The following is a 15,815-nucleotide window of genomic DNA, read 5'->3' as shown; positions in this document are numbered from 1 at the left end:
TAGTCACAGTCCAACAAATCTAACAAATAAAGTAGCACTCTGCAACGCTAAGTATGCAAACATGAAATATGTGAAATTTGAATTGCATTACTGATCTAGAAAATAACTGAGAAATCTTAGAGCATAAATTAGCCAATTCAAGTTTCCCCGTAGCCATGGTAAGGCGTTTCTCATTGCAAGGAACCTACTTAATGTGAATCCTCTCTTAGAGACTAAAGTCTGCATGTGTATGGGAAGGTAAGATCCTGCTGTAATTAAAACCGCCTGAGGCTTAGGGGTGGAGTGTTCAGTCAGAAAGCCTATGTATACAAATTTCAAAAGACTGACCGTCACTTCCAAAACAGAAAACTGATATGTACAGGTGCTTACTAAGAGTAGCCATCTCCATATATACAGTGGGTACGGAAAGTATTCAGACCCCTTTAAATTTTTCACTCTTTGTTTCATTGCAGCCATTTGGTAAATTCTAAAAAGTTTTTTTTTCTCATTAAAGTTCACCCCATCTTGACTGAAGAAAAAAACAGAAATGTAGAAATTTTTGGAAATTTATTAGAAAAGAAAAACTGAAATATCACATGGTCATAAGTATTCAGATCCTTTGCTCAGAATTGAGTAGAAGTACCCTTTTGAGCTAGCACAACCATGAGTCTTCTTGGCAATGATGCAACAAGTTTTTCACACCTGGATTTGGGGATCCTCTGCCATTCTTCCTTGCAGATCATCTCCAGTTCCGTCAGGTTGGATGGTGAACGTTGGTGGACAGCCATTTTCAGGTCTCTCCAGAGATGCTCAATTGGGTTTACGTCAGGGCTCTGGCTAGGCCAGTAAAGAATTGTCACAGAGTTGTTCTGAAGCCACTCCTTTGTTATTTTAGCTGTGTGCTTAGGGTCATTGTCTTGTTGGAAGGTGATACTTTGGCCAAGTCTGAGGTCCAGAGCACTCTGGAAGAGGTTTTCATCCAGGATATCTATGTACTTGGCCGCATTCATGTTTCCATCAATTGTAACCAGTCGTCCTGTCCCTGCAGCTGATAAACACCCCCATATCATGATGCTGCCACCACTATGTTTCACTGTTGGGATTGTATTGGACAGGTGATGAGCAGTGCCTGGTTTTCTCCACACTTACCGCTTAGAATTATCACCAAAAAGTTCTATCTTCGTCTCATCAGACTAGAGAATCTTATTTCTCATAGTCTGGGAGTCCTTCATGTGTTTTTGAGAAAACTCTATGTGGGCTTTCATATGTCTTGCACTGAGGAGAGGCTTCTGTTGGGCCACTCTGCCATAAAGGCCCGACTGGTGGAGGGCTGCAGTGATAGTTGACTTTGTGGAACTGTCTCCCATCTCCCTACCGCATCCCTGGAGCTCAGCCATAGCAATCTTGGGGTTCTCCTTTACCTCTCTCACCAAGGCTCTTCTCCCACGATTGCTCAGTTTGGCTGGACAGCCAGGTCTGGGAAGACTTCTTCCATTTAAGGATTATGGAGGCCACTGTGCTCTTAGGAACCTTGAGTAATGCAGAAATTCTTTTATAACCTTGGCCAGATCTGTGCCTTGCCACAATTCTGTCTCTGAGCTCCTTGGGCAGTTCCTTTGAGCTCATGATTCTCATTAGGTCTGACATGCACTGTGAGCTGTTATATAGACCGGTGTGTGCCTTTCCAAATCAAGTCCTATCAGTTTTATTAAACACAGCTGGACTCCAATGAAGGAGCAAAACCATCTCAAGGAGGATCACAAGGAAAAGGACAGCATGTGACTTAAATATGAGTGTCTAAGCAAAGGGTCTGAATACTTATGACCATGTGATATTTCAGTTTTTTTTTTTAATAAATTTGCAAAAATTTCTACATTTCTGTTTTTTTAGTCAAGATGGGGTGAAGAGTGTACTTTAATGATAAAAAAGTTAACTTTTTATAATTTAACAAATGGCTACAATGAAACAAAGAGTGAAAAATTTAAAGGGGTCTGAATTCTTTCCGTACCCACTGTAACTAACAAATAAAGTAGCACTCTGCAACGCTAAGTATGCAAACATGAAATATATGAAATCTGAATTGAATTACTGGTCTAGAAAATAGAAATAACTGAGAAATCTTAGCGCACAAATTGGCCAATTCAAGTGTAACCGGCAGCACTCCACCCCTAATCCTCAGGGCAGTAATGCAATTCAAATTTCATATATTTCGTGTTTGCATACTTAGCGTTGCAGAGTGCTACTTTGTTTGTTAGTTATATATGGAGATCGCTACTCTTACTAAGCACCTGTACACACCAGTTTCTTTGAGAAACTGTGGAAAGACTTAAAAAATGCTGTTCACAATTGCTCTCCATGCATTCTTACTGAGCTAGAGCTTGTTTACAAAGAAGAATGGGGAAAAAAATCTTCCTCATATGTTCAAAACTGGTAGATACATACCCCAAAAGACTTGCAGCGGTAATTGCAGCGAAAAGTGGTCGTACAAAGTATTCACTCAGACGGCTGTATACAAATAAATATCCCGATTTTCAGATTTATATTTTTAAAATAATTAGAAAACCATGTATCATTTCCTTTACACTTCACAAATACTTGCTACTTAGTGTTGGTATGTCACAATAAAAATCCCCATAAAATACATTTAGGTTTGTAGGTGTAATGTGAACATTTTTTACAAAATTTCATAGGGTATGAATACGTATTCAAGGCACTGTATTTGAAAACTAAATAGAGAATTTATGAAAAAAAAATACTTTCCAGACTGGTGCTATTTCAGCGATGTTGGTGCTGTGTCTCTCAGTGGTCACATAACACTTTTGTGTCATATGAGCTCTGCAGCCAGTCAGTAGCTCTGCAGCCTTCTCTATTTAGCCAGAGTGAACGTCCACTGTAGCAGAATACTTAAAGGCTGCAGTTGATCAGTGACCGCTGGATGGCTGCAGTGCTCACGTGACTTAATATCACCCGAGCATCAAGAGACCTGGCACTGGCATTGCAAGAACAGTGACGGTGCAGGAGGTGATTATAAGGGTTTTTTTTATTTTACACAGGAGACTATAGAATTTAAGAAGAGAACTTCCAAGTAGTGGACACCCCTTTAAGAATTATATTTACAAATTATAACACAAATTCAAGACATTTTTTTTTTACAAATGGTTCTGATGTAGTAAGACTGTTATGTTTCATCTGTTATGAAAGTTGTCTTTTTAAAAGGGTTGCCAATGTTTTTTTTGTTTGTTTTTTAAATGGGCAGAAAGCTGGTGGTTCCACAGTTTTTTATTTCTCTTTTTAGGGAAGGTGGGGGGGAACTGACGAATCAGAAAGTTGGTGGGCCTGCAGTGATGAAGTTCCTCCACCCCCCTCATGTGACTCTGTGGCCTCACTGGTGATGGTGGAACTGACGTGCCCCCTGGGGCCGTGAGGTACTCAGTGCTGGGCCGGTCAGTGCTGGGGATGTCACGGTGGCAGTGACCCGGTCCGTGACCCAGGGCGGTCAATTAAAGGAAAAGTAAAAGGGGAATAAAGTTTTTAGAGATAATGTTCGTGACGCCACCTGTGGTGTGCGGCTACATGGGGCCGCCGGTGCGGTGCAGATCCACTGGAGCAGATGGTGATGCAGCAGAGTTGGTTCAGCTCTCCACAGGCAGAGCTAAGCTCCAGGGCAGTATATGAAGAATTTTGGAGGTAGATGTTGTTGGTGCGGTGTAATGCAGGTGATGGCGCAGATAATGACCAGTCAACAGATTAATGGCGGTTTCCTCTATCTTTACTTGCGCTTTATTAAAGCAGACCGGGGCATGGGTACTAGCTGGTAGTAGAGGTCCAGGCGGCCTGGAAGCAAGTTGGGGATCCACCTCGCCAGGTAGAGTTGTAGGCTTTCCCTCTGCGCTAATCTCTTTGGTCCTGCTGCTTGAAGCTATGCTGCGGCCCTCGTCCATGAGTAAAACGTCTCTTCCTCACCCGTATGGCAGGCTGCTCGGGCGTTCCTCAAGTGTCGCTCCCACGTGGCGGCGCTGGGCCCTATGATGCTGCTGAGCTGCCGAGCATATGATGGGGCCAGGAGACCTGCAGTCTTCTGCCCTCCGGATTTAGCTGCTGGGCCTTCAGTGCCCCACAACCACGGACTCCGGTGTCCAGTTCCTTTGCGCTTCTCTCTGGGGTGAGCTTATCCACAGCTCCCTTCCCCAGGTCCTTCCTCGTCACTCTCCTGTCTCCAACTCCTCTCAACTCACTCTTACTAACCCCGACTCCAGATTCAAGTTTTTTAAGGGGAGGAGCTCCCCTTTCTGGTCTGGAGCCAGGAAAGTGTTGTATGCTGGTAAACCTGATTAGATGACCCCTCCTTGCTTCCAGGCATGGCATCAACCCTTGTGAGGGAGGCAATGCCACTGTGGCAACCGGACCCCTGGGGTGCCACAGAACTGTTGACAAATCACTGCAAAAATCCTTTGTAATTTTGCTGTTCACTACACTAAAGAAATAAAAAGAATGAGAAGACCAATTACTTTTAGTAGTCCAAACAGTTTTGAACTCATGGGGGACATCATGAAGCCATGATATTCATTGTCATGTGATGTCCAACTTTTGCTTTTGAGTCCTGAATCTTCACGAAATCTAAGTAGGTCTATTCTATGCTATTTTTGTATTTTCACCACAAGCACTATTTTTTTACTCATTTGTAGCTACTATATCTGCAGCTCTACTATGACTACAGTTGATAAGCTGTCAAAATAGATTGTGTACACAGGAACTAATGGCTGTGACAAGGATCAAAGACTTTGACAGTTGCATTTTTAGGGTTGCTGCAAGCAATTTACCTATACTGAGAGCACCACTGTCAACTGTAGAGGATCATCTGTCTGGAATTACCCTTTAGCCAGTTTCAGGCAGTCATATGAGACTCAAAACTAAAATCCATCTTTATTGTGATCAAAGTTTGATTCAACAGGACAGATCTGAAAATGTGACTGTATTAAGGTGTTCTATCTATCATATACAGAAATCCACTTTAGTTTATAAAAAAATAATCTTTATTTATATATATACTAAAAGGAAAACTCACAAGACAAAAAAATATTCCGATAAATGTCCACACGAGAGAGAATAGGGAGCCTATCAGGGCAAAAAAGGGGAAAACTATGCTTTATTCTCCCTATTCAACTAACCCTATAGGTAGCCCTGCCTAACCGCAGAGGTTGTCAAGATAGGGGCTCCCGCTCAATGTAGGCTGACCCTAAAAATACTCTAGGGAGCCCTGTAATAGCCAACTAAAAATAGAAATTCTCCCAATAAAGAAAGACAGAACAAAATATCCACAGGATAAATGGACTAACAGAGAGATAAATAGTGTTTAAAGCACTGATAAGATAAGCAACTAATATAACAACAAACAACTAAAACAACTAATATAAAGTGCTCAAAGTCAAAAAACATAAATAATAAATGAATAAGCACCCTACAATGTTTATATCAGGGGTGCACAACATTTTTTGGTCCAAGGGCCACATTATCATACTGAACCAATCCGAAGGGCAGTAAAAAAAAAATAAAGGGGTATTTACATGAATACATTTGCAGAACCAAGTTTTGAGTATTTTAGTTCACCCAAGTTTTGGGTGAACACACCCAAACTTAAACTGGAATTTTTTTTTTAAGCAGAAACTCAATTATATCCTCCTCATGATCTCAAAACTAAATTTTGAGGATTTTTCAGTTTTAACATGAAGCATGGTATGGATTGCTACATGTTCAAAACCATCGTCAGTACATGAATACATCACCGAGCTTAGTAAAGTGATCAGTTGCAGTTTCAGGTCAGCCCCATATACAGTCATGGCCAAAAGTTTTGAGAATGACACCAAAATTATATTTTCACATGATCTGCTGGCCTCTGGTTTTTATTAGTGTTTGTCTGATGTTTATATCACATACAGAAATATAATTGTAATCATATTATGAGTACCAATAGGTTATATTGACAGTTAGAATGAGTTAATGCAGCAAGTCAATATTTGCAGTGTTGCCCCTTCTTCTTCAAGACCTCTGTAATTCTCCCTGGCATGCTCTCAATCAACTTTTGGACCAAATCCTGACTGATAGCAGTCCATTCTTGCATAATCAATGCTTGCATTTTGCCAGAATTTGTTGGTTTTTGTTTGTCCACCCGTCTCTTGATGATTGACCACAAGTTCTCAATGGGATTAAGATCTGGGGAGTTTCCAGGCCATGGACCCAAAATCTCTATGTTTTGTTCCATGAGCCATTTAGTTATCACCTTTGCTTTATGGCAAGGTGCTCCATCATGTTGGAAAAGGCATTGTTGGGCGCCAAACTGCTCTTTGACGGTTGGGAGAAGTTGCTCTTGGAGGTCATTCTGGTACCATTCTTTATTCATGGCTGTGTTTTTAGGCAAGACTGTGAGTGAGCCGATTCCCTTGGCTGAGAAGCAACCCCACACATGAATGGTTTCAGGATGCTTTACAGTTGGCATGAGACAAGACTGGTGGTAGCGCTCACCTCTTCTTCTCCGAATAAGCTGTTTTCCAGATGTCCCAAACAATCGAAAAGGGGATTCATCAGAGAAAATGACTTTGCCCCAGTCCTCAGCAGTCCACTCCCTGTACCTTTTGCAGAATATCAGTTGGTCCCTGATGTTTTTTTCTGGAGAGAAGTGGCTTCTTTGCTGCCCTCCTTGAAACCAGCCCTTGCTCAAAGAGTCTCCGCCTCACAGTGCATGCAGAAGCACTCACACCAGCCTGCTGCCATTCCTGAGCAAGTTCGGCACTGCTGGTAGTCCGATACCACAGCTGAAACAGTTTTAAGATACGGTCCTGGCGTTTGCTGGTCTTTCTTGGGCGCCCTGGAGCCTTGTTGACAACAATGGAAGCTCTCTCCTTGAAGTTCTTGATGATGCGATAGATTGTTGACTGAGGTGCAATCTTTGTAGCTGCGATACTCTTCCCTGTTAGGCCATTTTTGTGCAGTGCAATGATGGCTGCACGTGTTTCTTTAGAGATAACCATGGTTAACTGAAGAGAAACAATGATACCAAGAACCAGCCTCCTTTTAAAGTGTCCAGTGATGTCATTCTTACTTAATCATGACTGATTGATCGCCAGCCCTGTCCTTATCAACACCCACACCTGTGTTAATGGATCAATCACTAAAACGATGTTAGCTGCTCCTTTTAAGGCAGGACTGCAATGATGTTGAAATATGTTTTGGGGGTTAAAGTTCATTTTCTGGGCAAATATTGACTTTGCAAGTACAGTAATTGCTGTTAAGCTGATCACTCTTTGACATTCAGGAGTATATGCAAATTGCCATTACAAAAAATGAAGCAGTAAACTTTGGAAAAAATACTATTTGTCTCATTCTCAATACTTTTGGCCATGACTGTACACTTGTATCATGTAAACCTGCAACTCCCAGTATGTCCTTAAGAATGGTAAGGAAATGCTGGAAGTTGTTGTTACCAGCCATCATCAGACTGTGGACCATACAGGAACCACAGTACTGATGAGATGCAGGAAGAATCACAAATAAACATTTACATTCAGGTACCTTATAGGTTACACATCTTCTCTGATTGTTCCCATCCCTTTTGTCTCCACGTAGTACAGATGTCATGATGAGATTTCATGCCAAAAGGTCGTCTCTGCAAACTTACCTCTTCTCCATCTTTAGAAGCACATCCCAACACTGTGCCCTTAAAAATAAAAGTATCATTATACTGCCCCATAAATAAAGATGTCTCTCATGCTGCACCCCTGAATAAATAATTGCCCCTTACTGTGCCTCCTGCACAAAATATCTCTCCCACACTGCCTCTCTCCATAATATCCTCCTCACAATGTCCCTCTCCATAATATTCCCCCCACATTGCCCCTCTCAATAATGTCCCTCCCACAATGCCCCTCTCCTTAATGTCGCCCCATACTGCCTGTCTCCAATATGTCCCCCCCACACAACTCCTTTCTACAATATTACTCCCCACACAGCTCCTCTCTCCGTAATGTCCCCCATATCTCCTCTCTGTAATATCCCCTCACACAGCTCCTCTCCGCAATGTTGCCCCACACAGCTCCTCTTTGTAATATCTCCCCACACAGGTCCTCTCTGTAATATTACCATTTATACAACTCCTCTTCATAATTTTACCCCCCACACAGCTCCTCTCCATAATATCCCCTCACACACAGCTCCTCTCCATAGTGTCCCCACACACAGCTCCTCTCCATTATGTCTCCACACACAGCTCCTCTCCATAATTCCCCCCCCAGACAGCTCCTCTCAGTAATTCCCCCCACACAACTCCTCTTCATAATATTCCCCCTAGACAGCTCCTCTCCATAGTATTACCCTTCACACTGCTCCTCTCCGTAATACCTCACCCCACACATCTCCTCTCCATAATATCCCCACACACAGCTCCTCTTCATAATGTCCCCATACACAACTCCTCTCTGTAATATCCCCCCACACAGTTCCTCTCTGTAATTCTGCCACACACAGCTCATCTCCATAATTCCCCCTCACATAGCTCCTCTCCATAATATTCCTCCCATACAGCTACTCTTCTTAACATTCCCCCACACAGCTCCTCTCTGTAATTTCCCCCCAAAAAATAGCTCCTCTCCTTAATTCTCCCCCCACCCAGCTCCTCTCCATAATTCCCCCCCACACACAGCTCCTTTCTATAATTTGCCCCACACACAGCTTCTCTTCATAATATTCCCCCCAAACAACTCCTCTCTGTAATCCCCCACACAGCTCTTTTCCATAATATTATCTCCCCACACCCTGCCCCTCTTCATATTATGCCTCCTTCAAAATCCTCTCCCTTGTCCCATAATGTGGCCTAATAGTAACAGCAACCCCCTCCTCCTACAATAGGATGTTTAATCTTTGGCTCCTCCTGGAGTGCTTTATTTTTCTGGCGTGTCCTTGCCTCCTATGCACTACTGCGCTGGTGACAGCAGCAGTGTGATTAGGTCACAGCATGGCATGGTGACCTCATCGCGCTGCTGCACGTCAGTCCCGGTGCCGAAGTGTTTAACTGTATTTGCATCTCATAGACGTGAATACAGTTGAATATAGGGAGGTGGGAAACCGGAGTCTCCCGGTTCTTTGCAGGCCGCACAACATCCTTCGGCGGTCTGCATGCAGCCCACAGGACGTATGTTGTGTAGGCCTGGCTTATATGATATATCATATCAGCACCAACAATATCGTTCACAATACAAGACAAAAGGACCCCTCATAGCTTCCAGTTCCCCGCGACCTCTGTGCGTTTTCCCATTGTAGATGCCGGTCCATCAGGTGGCAGAAAAAAGAAGTGATCCATCAAATGAGGCTTTTTGGAGTCATGACTAGTGTTGAGCGAGTATGTTGTGTTCCGAGTATGCTCCGGCCGAGCTCCGAGTATTTACAGCTGCTTGGTGATAAGGTTAAATCGCTCCCGTGTGCATGATTTGCGACTGTTTGACAGCTTTATTACATGTGAGGAATGTGTAAGAAATAGACATTCCTCACATGTATTAAAACTGTCAAACAGTCGCAAATCATGCACACGGGAGCGATTCAAACATATCACCGAGCAGCTATAAATACTCGGAGCTCGGCCCGAGCATACTCGGCGAAAGGGTTAATAGAACATACTCGCTCAACACTAGTCATGACGCATGGATGTCATCTTGTATTAAGGTGTTCCAAACCTGACCATGGGCTATATATTTCCTGTTTTCATTTTTTTCTGAATACAGATGTTCCTTCAAAAAGGCACTAAAGAAAAGCCTAAACGTACATTTATGTTCAGATTGTAAAATGAAAATTCTTAAATGCTTTAAAAAACAAACAAACACTTTATACAGATATAATGGGTTTGGATTTCTTTACATATTATACAAATATCATATACTACCTATTCCAACATAATTAAACTCATTTTTGAGTTTTTTCTCTTAATATACTCTACTATAATTCAGCAAAACAAGAAGTTATAAGGGTTTCTCTGATGTTAAAAATGTTTTCTTTTGTTAAGCATGAGTTGAACTTATGTCACGCCATCCCTGCGGCCAATCAGTGCTGGCTTCACTTTCCCTTCCTTCAAACAAATTAAGACATCTAGAAGAAGTAAGAGAGCAGCCCCAGCTCCACTTCCTCCAGATGTCAATTATGTCACTAGGAAAGTAGAGTGAAGCCATCGCTTATTGGCCACAGGGATCGTGTGATATAAAAATGTCCCGCGATCCCTGGGAGAGCCATTGCCAATACTACTGGAACGACACCGGTACCAGAGGTGAGCATAGGTGTTATTATGTGGGGAAACAGGGATTCAGAAGGGTTTGTCCTTTAGTTGCAAATGTTTATTTTTAGGCTATTGTATAATATTACACTTATTAATTACAGCAAGTTATTGTTTTACCCTTTGTTTTATAATATATATATCTGTCTTGCAGGCAGAAGGATGGGTACACTCCTTTTCCTGTATATTGCTATGTTTCTTCTGAGGACAACTTTCAGCTGCCCTGATGCATGCTCCTGTGTGGACAAATACAATCAACAATTTGCTGATTGCACTTACAAGAAGCTCCAAAAGGTCCCAACTGGATTCCCTTCCAATGTCACCACCTTAAGTCTTTCAGCCAACAAAATCAGTGCTTTAAAGAAATCTAATTTTGTTGGAGTGCCACAGGTGACCTCTCTGTGGTTAGCTCATAATGATATTAGTTCCGTTGAAAGGGGTACTTTAGCAACTTTGGTGAATCTTAAGAACCTGGATATTAGTCATAACCAACTAGTAGAATTCCCATGGATGGACCTTTCCAGCCTTCCTGCTCTTCAACTGCTGAAAATGAACAACAACCGTATGGTCAACCTACCCATGGATGCCTTTGATAATTTAAAAGATCTTAGGTCACTCCGAATAAATAATAATCAGTTCACTGTTATTCGGGAAGGAACCTTCAAACCTCTTGTTTCTCTTCTTCACATCCAGATCTACAATAATCCCTTCCACTGTACTTGCTCACTCATGTGGTTGAAAAAATGGATTGAAGAAGCTCAAATCACTGTAGCAGAAAAGGACTTGATAGTATGTGGTACCCCTGAAGAGCTCCAAGGGAAAACACTTATTAAAATTCCAGATTTGCAATGTGAGGCCCCTACTGTGCAACTAAGCTACCATCCTAATCTTGATAGCACAGAGTTATATGATGGATTTACTCTCACTTTACACTGTTTGGTCAGTGGAAATCCCAAGCCAGCAATCCAGTGGAAAGTTCGCAATTCAACCCAAGAGACAGAGATTAAACTGCCCAGTGATGTCGCCAAAGCAGAGTTATATGGAAATTTTCTGGTTTATCAAAATGGAACGTTGGTCATTCCTCACCTTAGCAAGAAATTAGAAGGGGCATATACTTGTATAGCCACAAATGAAATGGGAAGTAGCCAGAGCTCAGTTAATGTCTCTGTTGCAGGCACTCAAAAATATCCCACTAAGGTTGAGGATCCAGCTGCAGGAAAGATACCTACAGACACGAAGAAAACAGCAGATAAGAAAATAGGAAACAGTGTTCTTAAAGTAGATAAAACAGAGGAAAAATTGAATTCAGTCGAAACAACGTCAAAGGCAGGTTCTGAGGTTAAGAAGATAAATACCATAGAAAACACAGAATCAAATGAGAAGAAATGTGGACCCAGTGTAGGAGGCCTTCATGTTTCTAACCATGCTTTCAATGAGAGTAGCAACTTGAAACCTCATGTGTTTGATCTAGGAGTTATAGCACTTGATGTATCAGAGAAAGATGCGAAAGTGCAAATAACTCCATATCATACCAATTCTGGTAAGCAGAACTTAAAGATGCTATACCTCTGCCAGGAAAGTCCTAAAGGTTTTTCTTTGGTTCAGTGGTCAGAAATTGAGGATCGAGTAAACTCCTACTGGTTTCAAGGGCTAACACCTGGCACCAACTATTCTGTATGCTTAACATACAAAGGTGAAGACTGTCAAGTGCAGGTAGTTTTTACCACAAAGAAAGAAGTCCCCTCTTTGATCATTATTATTATAGTGAGCATTTTCCTTCTTGGTTTGGCCACCATACCTCTAGTGGGAGCCACATGTTGTCATCTGCTTTCTAAATATCATGGTAAAAATTATAAATTAATAATGAAGACCCATAAACAAGATCCAATGGAGAAGCACATGGCTGCTGATTTTGACCCCAGATCATCTTATGTAGAGTCTGAAAAGAATTTTGAGACTAGTGAAGCTGGAGGAGAAGAAGGAGAAGCAGAGGCAGAAGCACAACATGCAGAAGAAGTTGAGAATGGGGTTGAAGGAAGTGTAGTAGATGAAGCTCTTCCAAGCTCTCAATCCAAAACCAACCAGGAAGATTTTGAGGTGGGATCTGAGTACAGTGACAAGCTCCCTTTGGGAGCTGAGGCTGTTACCATCTCTGAAGAAATTAATGGAAACTACAAAGAACCTGCCCGCTGATTTGATAAGATATCGAGACATCACCTTCATTCAATTCCTTTGATTTATCCGCAAATGTATTCAAGAGTGAGATCTTCTTTAATTCACTAATTCATCAGTATTCCTGTGAAACCCCTGCAAGAATGTTAATGATCAAACCCTCCAGTCTTCAGAAATGTGATCCTCTTCAAGAATTTACAGGTGAAAGGAGAGTAAAGCAAACACACAAGTTAAGAGGTGCAATGGTAAACTTTACTAACAACAATAATGGCAGTATTCTTACCACTGTTTGTCAGCTGGAGAATATTTCTCACCAATCCAAAGCCTCAATGACAAGATTCTGCTCACTATAGCAGCAGACACTTCGGCTTATGGTTTCATAACACTGCACATTTGTATGCATGCCCCGTGTGTCGCATATCTGTGTGCATCAAAGTGTTAATGTAGCAATGTATGTGAATATGCCACAATTTTAGGTTAGTTTATGAAAAAGTGTGTAAATGTTTTGCCAACTGGTGAGTGCACAGTGCGTATATATTTATAGGTAAATGTATATAAAACAGTTTCTCTGCAGAGAGCACTTATGACATAGCATGGCGTATACCTGTATCTACAATATACACATACATAGCATCCTAATTATTGGCAATGTACCTTATTGATTCAAGCATTTGCCACACATATACACATTATTTGTATATGATGAGCTACGCAGGGTTTGGATGTTCAAAAGATCTAAATGGAATTTTAATTACAATGGCGTCTTGAAGCCACCAAAAGTAACCAAGAGGATGAAACAAAGACTTCTAATATGATGAACCTATAATTCTACTACAGTATCCGAATGCTTTCATCTAATCACGACTACAGCTACCAATCCTAGAGACACACACTATATATCTATTCTTTAATAGATGATCCAATGCTTCTCCATCACCACTTAAAGTAGAAAATCAGATCTATGTGAATCCCAAGGAGATCTAATTACATTAAAGCTGGAGGATTATGGAAGAAGGATGAGTAATGCGGCTGCACCTGCTCTTCATCTTCTCTGAGCTACAATACTGTATACAACCTGCTAACAGTGCCTCTCGGGACTACATCAATGTCCCTCTGCTGTGAGCCAAAGGGTCTCATGGTTAACCTCTAACTGCCCTGAAGAGATGACAGCACAATGTTTCTATCAATCAGTTTTTTTGCTATCTAAAGTCAGAGGGTATAAAGTTTTAGTTTTGGGGTCTTCATTTTGTAATGTTATGGATAAATTGATTTTGAAAGTCAATTTTGGACATTGCCTTCAGTCTACTAAGGACCTGTAGTTGGTTTTCATTTCTTTTGACTACAAGTATATAACATTTGTTATGATGTTCTGAGTAGAAATAAGTTACAAATATTAATCATAGATTTTTCTTATTAAATATTGTTTTTACGCTTTTTGAACCTAAGGACGATTTCAGTAATGTTATTACATTTTCTATTGCCTCCTAGTTTATATATTCCTATAAAGTGTCATTAGCACCTGAGTTTAGTTCAGTCCTCTTTTACAACTGGGATACTCAGCAGGGTGGAAAGAATAATTTGAGAAATTTCCAAATTATGATTTACTATTTAATAATTATTGCTGGACCCACAGGCCCACAAGTGTAAATTCTTAATACAAATCTAAGCAACCTTGATTTACCAATGATTGCCAATGGCTGGCACCTAAAACATGAACGTGTTACTGCAGGTATATACTAAATTTACAGGATAAATGCATATACATACAATCTCTAGATGTGTATGCTGCACATATTCATGCACTTAACTGTAACGTTCTCAGTGCCTGAACCATATCCATTGTTAAAAATGTACAAGATTTTTACCTTTGTACTAAACTCTTTTGTTGTGGCTTGATACTTTGGATATTTTGAGTATGTTTTTTTATTTTTATAGTTGTGACTTCTTTGAATACTAGGGGAATAATATAAATGTTACATGGTATAGTTTTTAAAAACATGGTGCTCATTATACTAAATTCTGGAAAAAGAATTGTGAAATCTAAAATGCCTCAGAGGATCATTTACAATTATTAAGAGTGTTGCAAAACATAGCAAACATGCAATTAATTATTTTGTGATATAAAGCACCCATTGTATCTACTCAAGTAACATTTTCCATTAGGGCACAATTACTTACTGGCATTTTCTCAACAGGGTAAGCAATGTTGTTGGTTATAGTTGGCATAATATATATATATATATGTATGTATATATATATATATATATATATATATATATATATATATATATATATAAAACATTAGGCTTCTGCCGAAGAACAAATTAAATCTCTCCCAAATTTTACAAGTTTACCGGTTTTGAGAGAGCTTACAGAACTTAGTGGTGTAACTTAGTAAGTAATTGGTAATAACAATCAAATCCACATCTGCTGAGGTCACAGAGAAGTTTATCAAAACTCATGCAAAGGAAAAAGGAAACAGGTAACCACAAAAAATCAGGAGTATAGTTTGGATGGGATTGGTGGAATAAATGCCAGGGGGGCTGGGTGCCAAATGGCAAATCAAGACAATAATGTTATGAGATATATGAATATGTATAAAGATTTCTACAGCCATTGGTGCCCTAACCCCTGTCATATTCTCCTTTTTACAAGGAAAGAACATTTTTAGCTTTTTTCTCAATTTTAACGATAAAAATATATTGTTACAAAACAACACTAAACCATCCATCTTGCTCAAATTAAACTTCAGGTCAGCTCATTTTTCCGTTCCAATGAAAGAAAATTGGCGAGACATGAGTGGAGGGAACGAAGTGCCTCTTAGTGTAGGTCATGCATGACTAATGGTAGATCTGGTCCTTATAATAGCTCAATGATCCAACAATTAACCATGGAAAGTCCAAAGTCATACTAGACTGTACTTTGATGTGTCATCTTAAGTTCAAGAATCTGTAAAAATCTCAATAAATTATTCATTTGAAGAAAGTACTCAGACAGATGAGAAATTCAGCATGGTGGTATACATCCATTTGTTACCTATAGACACACATGCATTTAATATATATAAAGCACCATCCTTAGTTAGAAATTGGAAATAACTGCTATTTCTAACTTAATATATATATATATATATATATATATCGCACAGACCAAAAGTTTGGACACACCTTCTCATTTAAAGATTTTTCGGCAATTTCATGACTATGAAAATTGTACATTCACACAGAAGGCATCAAAACTATGAATTAACACATGCGGAATTATATACTTAACAAAAAAGTGTGAAACAACTGAAAATATGTCTTATATTCTAGGTTCTTCAAAGTAGCCACCTTTTCCTTTGATGACTGCTTTG

At 40.3% G+C, this 15,815-nt stretch overlaps 1 protein-coding gene across 1 annotated transcript in view; it reads left to right on the top strand.

Moving 5' to 3' along the window:
* Positions 1 to 14,759, top strand: part of ISLR2 (immunoglobulin superfamily containing leucine rich repeat 2) — a 92,021-nt gene extending 77,262 nt beyond the window's left edge. The window contains exon 2 of the mRNA XM_073652773.1: positions 10,443 to 14,759. Coding sequence (XP_073508874.1) covers positions 10,451 to 12,481 — 2,031 coding nt within the window. The 5' untranslated portion in view covers positions 10,443 to 10,450 and the 3' untranslated portion in view covers positions 12,482 to 14,759. The remainder of the gene's footprint in view (positions 1 to 10,442) is intronic.
* The last annotated feature ends 1,056 nt before the right edge of the window (positions 14,760 to 15,815 follow it).

Source organism: Phyllobates terribilis, unplaced genomic scaffold (assembly GCF_046119375.1).
Source record: "Phyllobates terribilis strain yellow unplaced genomic scaffold, ASM4611937v1 Scaffold_11__3_contigs__length_659146591, whole genome shotgun sequence".
Classification (NCBI taxonomy): domain Eukaryota; kingdom Metazoa; phylum Chordata; class Amphibia; order Anura; family Dendrobatidae; genus Phyllobates; species Phyllobates terribilis.
Note: the sequence above shows the minus strand (reverse complement) of the source record. Positions and strands in the feature narration are given on the sequence as shown.